Raw genomic sequence first — 15,071 nt, forward strand, 5'->3', positions numbered from 1 at the left:
CATAGTGACATCACAATACCCCATATTGACAAAGCGGAAACAGGGTTTTAGACATTTTAAAAACCTAAAATTAAAAACAGATTATTTTCATAATTATTCAGACCTTTTGCTATGAGACTTGAAATTTACATTTACATTTACATTTAAGTCATTTAGCAGACGCTCTTATCCAGAGCGACTTACAAATTGGTGCATTCACCTTTTGTGCTCAGATGCATCCTGTTTCCATTGATCATCCTTGAGATGTTACTACAACTTGATTGGAGTCCACCTGTGGTAAATTAAATTGATTGGACATGATTTGGAAAGGCACACACCTGTCTATATAAAGGTCCCACAGTTGTCAGAGCAAAAACCAAGCCATGAGGTCGAAGGAATTGTCCGTAGAGCTCCGAGACAGGATTGTGTCGAGGCACAGGTCTGGGGAAGGGTACCAAAACATGTTCTGCAGCATTGAATGTCCCAAAGAACACCGTGGCCGCCATCGTTTTTAAATGGAAGAAGTTTGGAACCACCAAGACCATCTATGCAGCTCTCCAATCAGGGCCTTTGTGGTCGAGTGGCCAGACAGAAGCCAATCCTCAGTAAAAGGCACATGACAGCCCGCTTAGAGTTTGCCTAAAGGCATCTAAAGGACTCTCAGTTCATGAGAAACAAGATTCTCTGGTCTGATGAAACCAAGATTAAACTCTTTGTCCTGAATGCCAAACGTCACGCCTGGAGGAAACCTGGCACCATCCCTACGGTGAATCATGGTGGTTGTGGCAGCATCATGTTGAGGGGGATGTTTTTCAGCGGCAGGGACTGGGAGACTAGTCAGGATCGAGGCAAAGGTGAACGGAGTAAAGTACAGAGATATCCTTGATGGAAACCTGCTCCAGAGCGCTCAGGACCTCAGACTGGGTCGAAGGTTCACCTTCCAACAGGACAACGACCCTAAGCACACAGCCAAGACAACGCAGGAGTGGCTTCGGGACAAGTTTCTGAATGTCCTTGAGTGGCCTAGCCAGAGACCAGACTTGAACCCGATTGAACATCTCTGGAAAAACCTGAAAATAGCTGTACAGCAACGCTCCCCATCCAACCAGACAGAGCTTGAGAGGATCTGCAGAGAAGAAGTGGAGAAACTCCCCAAATACAGCTGTGCCAAGCTTGTAGCGTCATACCCAAGAAGACTCGAGGCTGTAATCGCTGCCAAAGTTAGTTCAACAAAGTACTGAATAAAAGGTCCCAAAATTTATGTAAATGTGATATTTAAAATTAAATAAAAAATTGCAAAAAATGTCTAAACACATGTTCTTGCTTTATCATTACGGGGTATTATGGGTAGATTGAGGGGGAAAAGTCTAACGTAACAAAATGTGGAAAAAGTCCAGGGGACTGAATACTTTCCGAATGCCCAGTAAATTACTAAAATGTAGTAGGTAATTTCATCAGTTTAAACATTAAACATCATTATTTTGCTATTTGATTTTTTTTTTTTTCTTCTACCAGGTAATTTGCCAGCGCTAATTAGATGTGGGCTAACGGAAACCCTGAAGTGTGTAGTGAGAGTGTGTAGTGAGAGTGTGTGTGAGCCCGTGTGAGAGGTGCCATGCCGTGCCATATGCCCTGTCCGGACTTGTCTATGCGGCCACCAGAAACTCATGAGTAAAACCGTAAACTGGTGACTCCCCACCCCAGCTAGTCTCTCTGCGTCAGTGAAAACCTCAAACTGAATACAAATACAAACTGCCAGTCTGATTGAGAAACAACAGTTTATACAGTTGAAGTTGGAAGTTTACATACACCTTAGCCAAATACATTTAAACTCAGTTTTTCCACAATTCCTGACATTTTAATCCTAGTAAAAAATCCCGGTCTTAGGTCAGTTAGGATCACCACTTTATTTTAAGAATGTGAAATGTCAGAATAATAGTAGAGAGAATGATTTATTTCAGCTTTTATTTATTTCATCACATACCCAGTGGGTCAGAAGTTTACATACACTCAATTCGTATTTGGTAGTCCAGGTTAAATATATATAACTGTGTGTCCCCAGGTTAAATATATATAACTGTGTGTCCCCAGGTTAAATATATATAACTGTGTGTCCCCAGGTTAAATATATATAACTGTGTGTCCCCAGGTTGAATATATATAACTGTGTCCCCAGGTTCCGTGGGGTCCAGGTTAAATATATATAACTGTGTCCCCAGGTTAAAAATATATAACTGTGTGTCCCCAGGTTAAATATATATATCTGTGTGTCCCCAGGTTAAATATATATAACTGTGTGTCCCCAGGTTAAATATATATAACTGTGTGTCCCCAGGTTAAATATATATAACTGTGTGTCCCCAGGTTAAATATATATAACTGTGTCCCCAGGTTAAATATATATAACTGTGTCCCCAGGTTCCGTGGGGCCTAGGTTAAATATATATAACTGTGTGTCCCCAGGTTAAATATATATAACTGTGTCCCCAGGTTAAATATATATAACTGTGTCCCCAGGGTCCGTGGGGTCCAGGTTAAATATATATAACTGTGTGTCCCCAGGTTAAATATATATAACTGTGTGTCCCCAGGTTAAATATATATAACTGTGTCCCCAGGTTCCGTGGGGTCCAGGTTAAATATATATAACTGTGTGTCCCCAGGTTAAATATATATAACTGTGTCCCCAGGTTCCGTGGGGTCCAGGTGGGGACGGACAGCCGGGTGGCAGAGCTCCTGAACCAGGTGAAGCTGAAGAGCTTTGAGGCGGAGCGCTCTCAGATGGTGCAGGAGGAGACGGCCAGGAACCTGGGACGGTGTCAGATGGAGACAGAGAAACACCAGAAGAAGCTAGAGGTAGGGGTCCCAAATGGTGCCCTATTCCCTATATAGTGCACTACTTTAGACCAGAGCCCTATAGAACCCTATTCCCTATATATAGTGCACTACTTTAGACCAGGGCCCTATAGAACCCTATTCCCTATATAGTGCACTACTTTAGACCAGAACCCTATTCCCTATATAGTGCACTACTTTAGACCAGGACCCTATAGAACCCTATTCCCTATTATAGTGCACTACTTTAGACCAGGGCCCTATGGAACCCTATTCCCTATATAGTGCACTACTTTAGACCAGAACCCTATTCCCTATATAGTGCACTACTTTAGACCAGGACCCTATAGAACCCTATTCCCTATTATAGTGCACTACTTTAGACCAGGGCCTGATAGGACGCCCACAGAGCAGGCTGAACTGGTTGTTAGAACCTCCTGATAGGACGCCCACAGAGCAGGCTGAACTGGTTGTTAGAACCTCCTGATAGGACGCCCACAGAGCAGGCTGAACTGGTTGTTAGAACCTCCTGATAGGACGCCCACAGAGCAGGCTGAACCTGTTGTTAGAACCTCCTGATAGGACGCCCACAGAGCAGGCTGAACCTGTTGTTAGAACCTCCTGATAGGACGCCCACAGAGCAGGCTGAACCTGTTGTTAGAACCTCCTGATAGGACGCCCACAGAGCAGGCTGAACGTGTTGTTAGAACCTCCTGATAGGACGCCCACAGAGCAGGCTGAACTTGTTGTTAGAACCTCCTGATAGGACGCCCACAGAGCAGGCTGAACTTGTTGTTAGAACCTCCTGATAGGAGGGCCAGGGCTTGCTGAACCCTGGACCAGAGCTAACTGCCCCTTGTCTTCCATCAGGTGAGCCCTGGACCAGAGCTAACTGCCCCTTGTCTTCCATCAGGTCATGACCAAGGAGTTGTACAGGCTGCAGACGGCCTCAGAGAAGCAGATAACGGAACTCCAGGCCCAGAATGCTGAGCACCAGGCCAGACTACAGACCTACGAGAAACTGGAGCAGGAGCTGGACGACGTCACCATGCAGGCTGCTGAAAGTAATGTCCTCACAACGTTAGGATAGTCACGTTGGCACGACGTTAGAATAATACTAGAGTCACGTTGGCACGACGTTAGAATAATACTAGTCATGTTGGCACGATGTTAGAATAATACTAGAGTCATGTTGGCACGACGTTAGAATAATACTAGAGTCATGTTGGCACGATGTTAGAATAATACTAGAGTCATGTTGGCACGACGTTAGAATAATACTAGAGTCACGTTGGCACGACGTTAGAATAATACTAGAGTCACGTTGGCACGACGTTAGAATAATACTAGTCATGTTGGCACGACGTTAGAATAATACTAGAGTCATGTTGGCACGACGTTAGAATAATACTAGTCATGTTGGCACGACGTTAGAATAATACTAGTCATGTTGGCACGACGTTAGAATAATACTAGAGTCACGTTGGCACGACGTTAGAATAATACTAGTCATGTTGGCACGACGTTAGAATAATACTAGAGTCATGTTGGCACGACGTTAGAATAATACTAGTCATGTTGGCACGACGTTAGAATAATACTAGAGTCATGTTGGCACGACGTTAGAATAATACTAGAGTCATGTTGGCACGACGTTAGAATAATACTAGAGTCACGTTGGCACGACGTTAGAATAATACTAGAGTCATGTTGGCACGACGTTAGAATAATACTAGTCATGTTGGCACGACGTTAGAATAATACTAGAGTCATGTTGGCACGACGTTAGAATAATACTAGAGTCATGTTGGCACGACGTTAGAATAATACTAGAGTCATGTTGGCACGACGTTAGAATAATACTAGAGTCACGTTGGCACGACGTTAGAATAATACTAGAGTCATGTTGGCACGACGTTAGAATAATACTAGAGTCACGTTGGCACGACGTTAGAATAATACTAGAGTCATGTTGGCACGACGTTAGAATAATACTAGTCATGTTGGCACGACGTTAGAATAATACTAGAGTCATGTTGGCACGACGTTAGAATAATACTAGTCATGTTGGCACGACGTTAGAATAATACTAGTCATGTTGGCACGACGTTAGAATAATACTAGTCATGTTGGCACGACGTTAGAATAATACTAGTCATGTTGGCACGACGTTAGAATAATACTAGTCATGTTGGCACGACGTTAGAATAATACTAGTCATGTTGGCACGACGTTAGAATAATACTAGAGTCATGTTGGCACGACGTTAGAATAATACTAGTCATGTTGGCACGACGTTAGAATAATACTAGTCATGTTGGCACGACGTTAGAATAATACTAGAGTCATGTTGGCACGACGTTAGAATAATACTAGTCATGTTGGCACGACGTTAGAATAATACTAGTCATGTTGGCACGACGTTAGAATAATACTAGAGTCACGTTGGCACGACGTTAGAATAATACTAGTCATGTTGGCACGACGTTAGAATAATACTAGAGTCACGTTGGCACGACGTTAGAATAATACTAGAGTCATGTTGGCACGACGTTAGAATAATACTAGAGTCATGTTGGCACGACGTTAGAATAATACTAGTCATGTTGGCACGACGTTAGAATAATACTAGAGTCACGTTGGCACGACGTTAGAATAATACTAGAGTCATGTTGGCACGACGTTAGAATAATACTAGAGTCATGTTGGCACGACGTTAGAATAATACTAGAGTCATGTTGGCACGACGTTAGAATAATACTAGAGTCATGTTGGCACGACGTTAGAATAATACTAGTCATGTTGGCACAACGTTAGAATAATACTAGTCATGTTGGCACGACGTTAGAATAATACTAGTCATGTTGGCACGACGTTAGAATAATACTAGTCATGTTGGCACGACGTTAGAATAATACTAGAGTCATGTTGGCACGACGTTAGAATAATACTAGTCATGTTGGCACGACGTTAGAATAATACTAGTCATGTTGGCACGACGTTAGAATAATACTAGAGTCATGTTGGCACGACGTTAGAATAATACTAGAGTCATGTTGGCACGACGTTAGAATAATACTAGAGTCATGTTGGCACGACGTTAGAATAATACTAGAGTCATGTTGGCACGACGTTAGAATAATACTAGAGTCACGTTGGCACGACGTTAGAATAATACTAGAGTCATGTTGGCACGACGTTAGAATAATACTAGAGTCACGTTGGCACGACGTTAGAATAATACTAGAGTCATGTTGGCACGACGTTAGAATAATACTAGAGTCACGTTGGCACGACGTTAGAATAATACTAGAGTCATGTTGGCACGACGTTAGAATAATACTAGAGTCACGTTGGCACGACGTTAGAATAATACTAGAGTCATGTTGGCACGACGTTAGAATAATACTAGAGTCACGTTGGCACGACGTTAGAATAATACTAGAGTCATGTTGGCACGACGTTAGAATAATACTAGTCACGTTGGCACGACGTTAGAATAATACTAGTCATGTTGGCACGACGTTAGAATAATACTAGAGTCATGTTGGCACGACGTTAGAATAATACTAGAGTCACGTTGGCACGACGTTAGAATAATACTAGAGTCATGTTGGCACGACGTTAGAATAATACTAGAGTCACGTTGGCACGACGTTAGAATAATACTAGAGTCATGTTGGCACGACGTTAGAATAATACTAGAGTCATGTTGGCACGACGTTAGAATAATACTAGAGTCATGTTGGCACGACGTTAGAATAATACTAGTCATGTTGGCACGACGTTAGAATAATACTAGAGTCATGTTGGCACGACGTTAGAATAATACTAGTCATGTTGGCACGACGTTAGAATAATACTAGTCATGTTGGCACGACGTTAGAATAATACTAGAGTCACGTTGGCACGACGTTAGAATAATACTAGAGTCATGTTGGCACGACGTTAGAATAATACTAGAGTCACGTTGGCACGACGTTAGAATAATACTAGAGTCACGTTGGCACGACGTTAGAATAATACTAGAGTCACGTTGGCACGACGTTAGAATAATACTAGAGTCATGTTGGCACGACGTTAGAATAATACTAGAGTCATGTTGGCACGACGTTAGAATAATACTAGAGTCATGTTGGCACGACGTTAGAATAATACTAGAGTCACGTTGGCACGACGTTAGAATAATACTAGAGTCATGTTGGCACGACGTTAGAATAATACTAGTCACGTTGGCACGACGTTAGAATAATACTAGTCACGTTGGCACGACGTTAGAATAATACTAGAGTCATGTTGGCACGACGTTAGAATAATACTAGAGTCACGTTGGCACGACGTTAGAATAATACTAGAGTCACGTTGGCACGACGTTAGAATAATACTAGAGTCATGTTGGCACGACGTTAGAATAATACTAGAGTCATGTTGGCACGACGTTAGAATAATACTAGTCATGTTGGCACGACGTTAGAATAATACTAGAGTCATGTTGGCACGACGTTAGAATAATACTAGTCATGTTGGCACGACGTTAGAATAATACTAGTCATGTTGGCACGACGTTAGAATAATACTAGTCATGTTGGCACGACGTTAGAATAATACTAGAGTCATGTTGGCACGACGTTAGAATAATACTAGTCATGTTGGCACGACGTTAGAATAATACTAGAGTCATGTTGGCACGACGTTAGAATAATACTAGAGTCATGTTGGCACGACGTTAGAATAATACTAGAGTCATGTTGGCACGACGTTAGAATAATACTAGTCATGTTGGCACGACGTTAGAATAATACTAGAGTCATGTTGGCACGACGTTAGAATAATACTAGTCATGTTGGCACGACGTTAGAATAATACTAGAGTCATGTTGGCACGACGTTAGAATAATACTAGAGTCATGTTGGCACGACGTTAGAATAATACTAGAGTCATGTTGGCACGACGTTAGAATAATACTAGAGTCATGTTGGCACGACGTTAGAATAATACTAGTCATGTTGGCACAACGTTAGAATAATACTAGTCATGTTGGCACGACGTTAGAATAATACTAGTCATGTTGGCACGACGTTAGAATAATACTAGTCATGTTGGCACGACGTTAGAATAATACTAGAGTCATGTTGGCACGACGTTAGAATAATACTAGAGTCATGTTGGCACGACGTTAGAATAATACTAGAGTCATGTTGGCACGACGTTAGAATAATACTAGAGTCACGTTGGCACGACGTTAGAATAATACTAGAGTCATGTTGGCACGACGTTAGAATAATACTAGAGTCACGTTGGCACGACGTTAGAATAATACTAGAGTCATGTTGGCACGACGTTAGAATAATACTAGAGTCACGTTGGCACGACGTTAGAATAATACTAGAGTCATGTTGGCACGACGTTAGAATAATACTAGTCACGTTGGCACGACGTTAGAATAATACTAGTCATGTTGGCACGACGTTAGAATAATACTAGAGTCATGTTGGCACGACGTTAGAATAATACTAGAGTCACGTTGGCACGACGTTAGAATAATACTAGAGTCACGTTGGCACGACGTTAGAATAATACTAGAGTCATGTTGGCACGACGTTAGAATAATACTAGAGTCATGTTGGCACGACGTTAGAATAATACTAGTCATGTTGGCACGACGTTAGAATAATACTAGAGTCATGTTGGCACGACGTTAGAATAATACTAGTCATGTTGGCACGACGTTAGAATAATACTAGTCATGTTGGCACGACGTTAGAATAATACTAGAGTCACGTTGGCACGACGTTAGAATAATACTAGAGTCATGTTGGCACGACGTTAGAATAATACTAGAGTCACGTTGGCACGACGTTAGAATAATACTAGAGTCACGTTGGCACGACGTTAGAATAATACTAGAGTCACGTTGGCACGACGTTAGAATAATACTAGAGTCATGTTGGCACGACGTTAGAATAATACTAGAGTCATGTTGGCACGACGTTAGAATAATACTAGAGTCATGTTGGCACGACGTTAGAATAATACTAGAGTCACGTTGGCACGACGTTAGAATAATACTAGAGTCATGTTGGCACGACGTTAGAATAATACTAGTCACGTTGGCACGACGTTAGAATAATACTAGTCACGTTGGCACGACGTTAGAATAATACTAGAGTCATGTTGGCACGACGTTAGAATAATACTAGAGTCACGTTGGCACGACGTTAGAATAATACTAGAGTCACGTTGGCACGACGTTAGAATAATACTAGAGTCATGTTGGCACGACGTTAGAATAATACTAGAGTCATGTTGGCACGACGTTAGAATAATACTAGTCATGTTGGCACGACGTTAGAATAATACTAGAGTCATGTTGGCACGACGTTAGAATAATACTAGTCATGTTGGCACGACGTTAGAATAATACTAGTCATGTTGGCACGACGTTAGAATAATACTAGAGTCACGTTGGCACGACGTTAGAATAATACTAGAGTCATGTTGGCACGACGTTAGAATAATACTAGAGTCACGTTGGCACGACGTTAGAATAATACTAGAGTCACGTTGGCACGACGTTAGAATAATACTAGAGTCACGTTGGCACGACGTTAGAATAATACTAGAGTCATGTTGGCACGACGTTAGAATAATACTAGAGTCATGTTGGCACGACGTTAGAATAATACTAGAGTCACGTTGGCACGACGTTAGAATAATACTAGAGTCATGTTGGCACGACGTTAGAATAATACTAGAGTCATGTTGGCACGACGTTAGAATAATACTAGAGTCATGTTGGCACGACGTTAGAATAATACTAGTCATGTTGGCACGACGTTAGAATAATACTAGTCATGTTGGCACGACGTTAGAATAATACTAGAGTCATGTTGGCACGACGTTAGAATAATACTAGTCATGTTGGCACGACGTTAGAATAATACTAGTCATGTTGGCACGACGTTAGAATAATACTAGAGTCATGTTGGCACGACGTTAGAATAATACTAGTCATGTTGGCACGACGTTAGAATAATACTAGTCATGTTGGCACGACGTTAGAATAATACTAGTCATGTTGGCACGACGTTAGAATAATACTAGAGTCATGTTGGCACGACGTTAGAATAATACTAGTCATGTTGGCACGACGTTAGAATAATACTAGTCATGTTGGCACGACGTTAGAATAATACTAGAGTCATGTTGGCACGACGTTAGAATAATACTAGAGTCATGTTGGCACGACGTTAGAATAATACTAGAGTCATGTTGGCACGACGTTAGAATAATACTAGAGTCATGTTGGCACGACGTTAGAATAATACTTGAGTCATGTTGGCACGACGTTAGAATAATACTAGAGTCACGTTGGCACGACGTTAGAATAATACTAGAGTCATGTTGGCACGACGTTAGAATAATACTAGAGTCATGTTGGCACGACGTTAGAATAATACTAGAGTCATGTTGGCACGACGTTAGAATAATACTAGAGTCATGTTGGCACGACGTTAGAATAATACTAGAGTCATGTTGGCACGACGTTAGAATAATACTAGAGTCATGTTGGCACGACGTTAGAATAATACTAGTCATGTTGGCACGACGTTAGAATAATACTAGTCATGTTGGCACGACGTTAGAATAATACTAGAGTCATGTTGGCACGACGTTAGAATAATACTAGTCATGTTGGCACGACGTTAGAATAATACTAGTCATGTTGGCACGACGTTAGAATAATACTAGTCATGTTGGCACGACGTTAGAATAATACTAGTCATGTTGGCACGACGTTAGAATAATACTAGTCATGTTGGCACGACGTTAGAATAATACTAGTCATGTTGGCACGACGTTAGAATAATACTAGTCATGTTGGCACGACGTTAGAATAATACTAGTCATGTTGGCACGACGTTAGAATAATACTAGAGTCATGTTGGCACGACGTTAGAATAATACTAGAGTCATGTTGGCACGACGTTAGAATAATACTAGAGTCATGTTGGCACGACGTTAGAATAATACTAGTCATGTTGGCACGACGTTAGAATAATACTAGAGTCATGTTGGCACGACGTTAGAATAATACTAGTCATGTTGGCACGACGTTAGAATAATACTAGAGTCATGTTGGCACGACGTTAGAATAATACTAGAGTCATGTTGGCACGACGTTAGAATAATACTAGAGTCATGTTGGCACGACGTTAGAATAATACTAGAGTCATGTTGGCACGACGTTAGAATAATACTAGAGTCATGTTGGCACGACGTTAGAATAATACTAGAGTCATGTTGGCACGACGTTAGAATAATACTAGAGTCATGTTGGCACGACGTTAGAATAATACTAGAGTCATGTTGGCACGACGTTAGAATAATACTAGTCATGTTGGCACGACGTTAGAATAATACTAGAGTCATGTTGGCACGACGTTAGAATAATACTAGAGTCACGTTGGCACGACGTTAGAATAATACTAGTCATGTTGGCACGACGTTAGAATAATACTAGTCACGTTGGCACGACGTTAGAATAATACTAGTCATGTTGGCACGACGTTAGAATAATACTAGTCATGTTGGCACGACGTTAGAATAATACTAGAGTCATGTTGGCACGACGTTAGAATAATACTAGAGTCATGTTGGCACGACGTTAGAATAATACTAGAGTCATGTTGGCACGACGTTAGAATAATACTAGTCATGTTGGCACGACGTTAGAATAATACTAGAGTCATGTTGGCACGACGTTAGAATAATACTAGAGTCATGTTGGCACGACGTTAGAATAATACTAGAGTCATGTTGGCACGACGTTAGAATAATACTAGTCATGTTGGCACGACGTTAGAATAATACTAGTCATGTTGGCACGACGTTAGAATAATACTAGTCATGTTGGCACGACGTTAGAATAATACTAGAGTCATGTTGGCACGACGTTAGAATAATACTAGAGTCACGTTGGCACGACGTTAGAATAATACTAGAGTCATGTTGGCACGACGTTAGAATAATACTAGTCATGTTGGCACGACGTTAGAATAATACTAGAGTCATGTTGGCACGACGTTAGAATAATACTAGAGTCATGTTGGCACGACGTTAGAATAATACTAGTCATGTTGGCACGACGTTAGAATAATACTAGTCATGTTGGCACGACGTTAGAATAATACTAGAGTCACGTTGGCACGACGTTAGAATAATACTAGAGTCACGTTGGCACGACGTTAGAATAATACTAGAGTCATGTTGGCACGACGTTAGAATAATACTAGAGTCATGTTGGCACGACGTTAGAATAATACTAGAGTCATGTTGGCACGACGTTAGAATAATACTAGAGTCACGTTGGCACGACGTTAGAATAATACTAGAGTCACGTTGGCACGACGTTAGAATAATACTAGAGTCATGTTGGCACGACGTTAGAATAATACTAGAGTCATGTTGGCACGACGTTAGAATAATACTAGTCAAGTTGGCACGACGTTAGAATAATACTAGTCATGTTGGCACGACGTTAGAATAATACTAGAGTCATGTTGGCACGACGTTAGAATAATACTAGTCATGTTGGCACGACGTTAGAATAATACTAGTCATGTTGGCACGACGTTAGAATAATACTAGAGTCATGTTGGCACGACGTTAGAATAATACTAGTCATGTTGGCACGACGTTAGAATAATACTAGTCATGTTGGCACGACGTTAGAATAATACTAGTCATGTTGGCACAACGTTAGAATAATACTAGAGTCATGTTGGCACGACGTTAGAATAATACTAGTCATGTTGGCACGACGTTAGAATAACACTAGTCATGTTGGCACGACGTTAGAATAATACTAGTCATGTTGGCACGACGTTAGAATAATACTAGTCATGTTGGCACGACGTTAGAATAATACTAGTCATGTTGGCACAACGTTAGAATAATACTAGAGTCATGTTGGCACGACGTTAGAATAATACTAGTCATGTTGGCACGACGTTAGAATAATACTAGAGTCATGTTGGCACGACGTTAGAATAATACTAGAGTCATGTTGGCACGACGTTAGAATAATACTAGAGTCATGTTGGCACGACGTTAGAATAATACTAGAGTCATGTTGGCACGACGTTAGAATAATACTAGAGTCATGTTGGCACGACGTTAGAATAATACTAGAGTCACGTTGGCACGACGTTAGAATAATACTAGAGTCATGTTGGCACGACGTTAGAATAATACTAGAGTCATGTTGGCACGACGTTAGAATAATACTAGAGTCATGTTGGCACGACGTTAGAATAATACTAGAGTCATGTTGGCACGACGTTAGAATAATACTAGAGTCATGTTGGCACGACGTTAGAATAATACTAGTCATGTTGGCACGACGTTAGAATAATACTAGTCATGTTGGCACGACGTTAGAATAATACTAGAGTCATGTTGGCACGACGTTAGAATAATACTAGTCATGTTGGCACGACGTTAGAATAATACTAGTCATGTTGGCACGACGTTAGAATAATACTAGTCATGTTGGCACGACGTTAGAATAATACTAGTCATGTTGGCACGACGTTAGAATAATACTAGTCATGTTGGCACGACGTTAGAATAACACTAGTCATGTTGGCACGACGTTAGAATAATACTAGTCATGTTGGCACGACGTTAGAATAATACTAGTCATGTTGGCACGACGTTAGAATAATACTAGAGTCATGTTGGCACGACGTTAGAATAATACTAGAGTCATGTTGGCACGACGTTAGAATAATACTAGAGTCATGTTGGCACGACGTTAGAATAATACTAGTCATGTTGGCACGACGTTAGAATAATACTAGAGTCATGTTGGCACGACGTTAGAATAATACTAGTCATGTTGGCACGACGTTAGAATAATACTAGTCATGTTGGCACGACGTTAGAATAATACTAGAGTCATGTTGGCACGACGTTAGAATAATACTAGAGTCATGTTGGCACGACGTTAGAATAATACTAGAGTCATGTTGGCACGACGTTAGAATAATACTAGAGTCATGTTGGCACGACGTTAGAATAATACTAGAGTCATGTTGGCACGACGTTAGAATAATACTAGAGTCACGTTGGCACGACGTTAGAATAATACTAGAGTCATGTTGGCACGACGTTAGAATAATACTAGAGTCACGTTGGCACGACGTTTGAATAATACTAGAGTCATGTTGGCACGACGTTAGAATAATACTAGAGTCATGTTGGCACGACGTTAGAATAATACTAGAGTCATGTTGGCACGACGTTAGAATAATACTAGAGTCACGTTGGCACGACGTTAGAATAATACTAGAGTCATGTTGGCACGACGTTAGAATAATACTAGAGTCATGTTGGCACGACGTTAGAATAATACTAGAGTCACGTTGGCACGACGTTAGAATAATACTAGTCATGTTGGCACGACGTTAGAATAATACTAGTCACGTTGGCACGACGTTAGAATAATACTAGTCATGTTGGCACGACGTTAGAATAATACTAGTCATGTTGGCACGACGTTAGAATAATACTAGAGTCATGTTGGCACGACGTTAGAATAATACTAGTCATGTTGGCACGACGTTAGAATAATACTAGAGTCATGTTGGCACGACGTTAGAATAATACTAGTCATGTTGGCACGACGTTAGAATAATACTAGAGTCATGTTGGCACGACGTTAGAATAATACTAGAGTCATGTTGGCACGACATTAGAATAATACTAGAGTCATGTTGGCACGACGTTAGAATAATACTAGTCATGTTGGCACGACGTTAGAATAATACTAGTCATGTTGGCACGACGTTAGAATAATACTAGTCATGTTGGCACGACGTTAGAATAATACTAGAGTCATGTTGGCACGACGTTAGAATAATACTAGAGTCATGTTGGCACGACGTTAGAATAATACTAGTCATGTTGGCACGACGTTAGAATAATACTAGAGTCATGTTGGCACGACGTTAGAATAATACTAGAGTCATGTTGGCACGACGTTAGAATAATACTAGAGTCACGTTGGCACGACGTTAGAATAATACTAGAGTCATGTTGGCACGACGTTAGAATAATACTAGAGTCATGTTGGCACGACGTTAGAATAATACTAGAGTCATGTTGGCACGACGTTAGAATAATACTAGAGTCATGTTGGCACGACGTTAGAATAATACTAGAGTCATGTTGGCACGACGTTAGAATAATAC

General features: G+C 41.0%; 1 protein-coding gene across 1 annotated transcript in view; it reads left to right on the plus strand.

Annotated features, from left to right (window-relative positions):
• Positions 1–15,071, plus strand: part of LOC129860022 (progesterone-induced-blocking factor 1-like) — a 145,032-nt gene that overhangs the window by 61,054 nt on the left and 68,907 nt on the right. The window contains exons 10-11 of the mRNA XM_055930348.1: positions 2,670–2,835; positions 3,728–3,878. Of these exons, the coding sequence (XP_055786323.1) occupies positions 2,670–2,835; positions 3,728–3,878 (317 nt within the window). The remainder of the gene's footprint in view (positions 1–2,669; positions 2,836–3,727; positions 3,879–15,071) is intronic.

Source organism: Salvelinus fontinalis, chromosome 7, assembly GCF_029448725.1.
Source record: "Salvelinus fontinalis isolate EN_2023a chromosome 7, ASM2944872v1, whole genome shotgun sequence".
Classification (NCBI taxonomy): Eukaryota; Metazoa; Chordata; class Actinopteri; order Salmoniformes; family Salmonidae; genus Salvelinus; species Salvelinus fontinalis.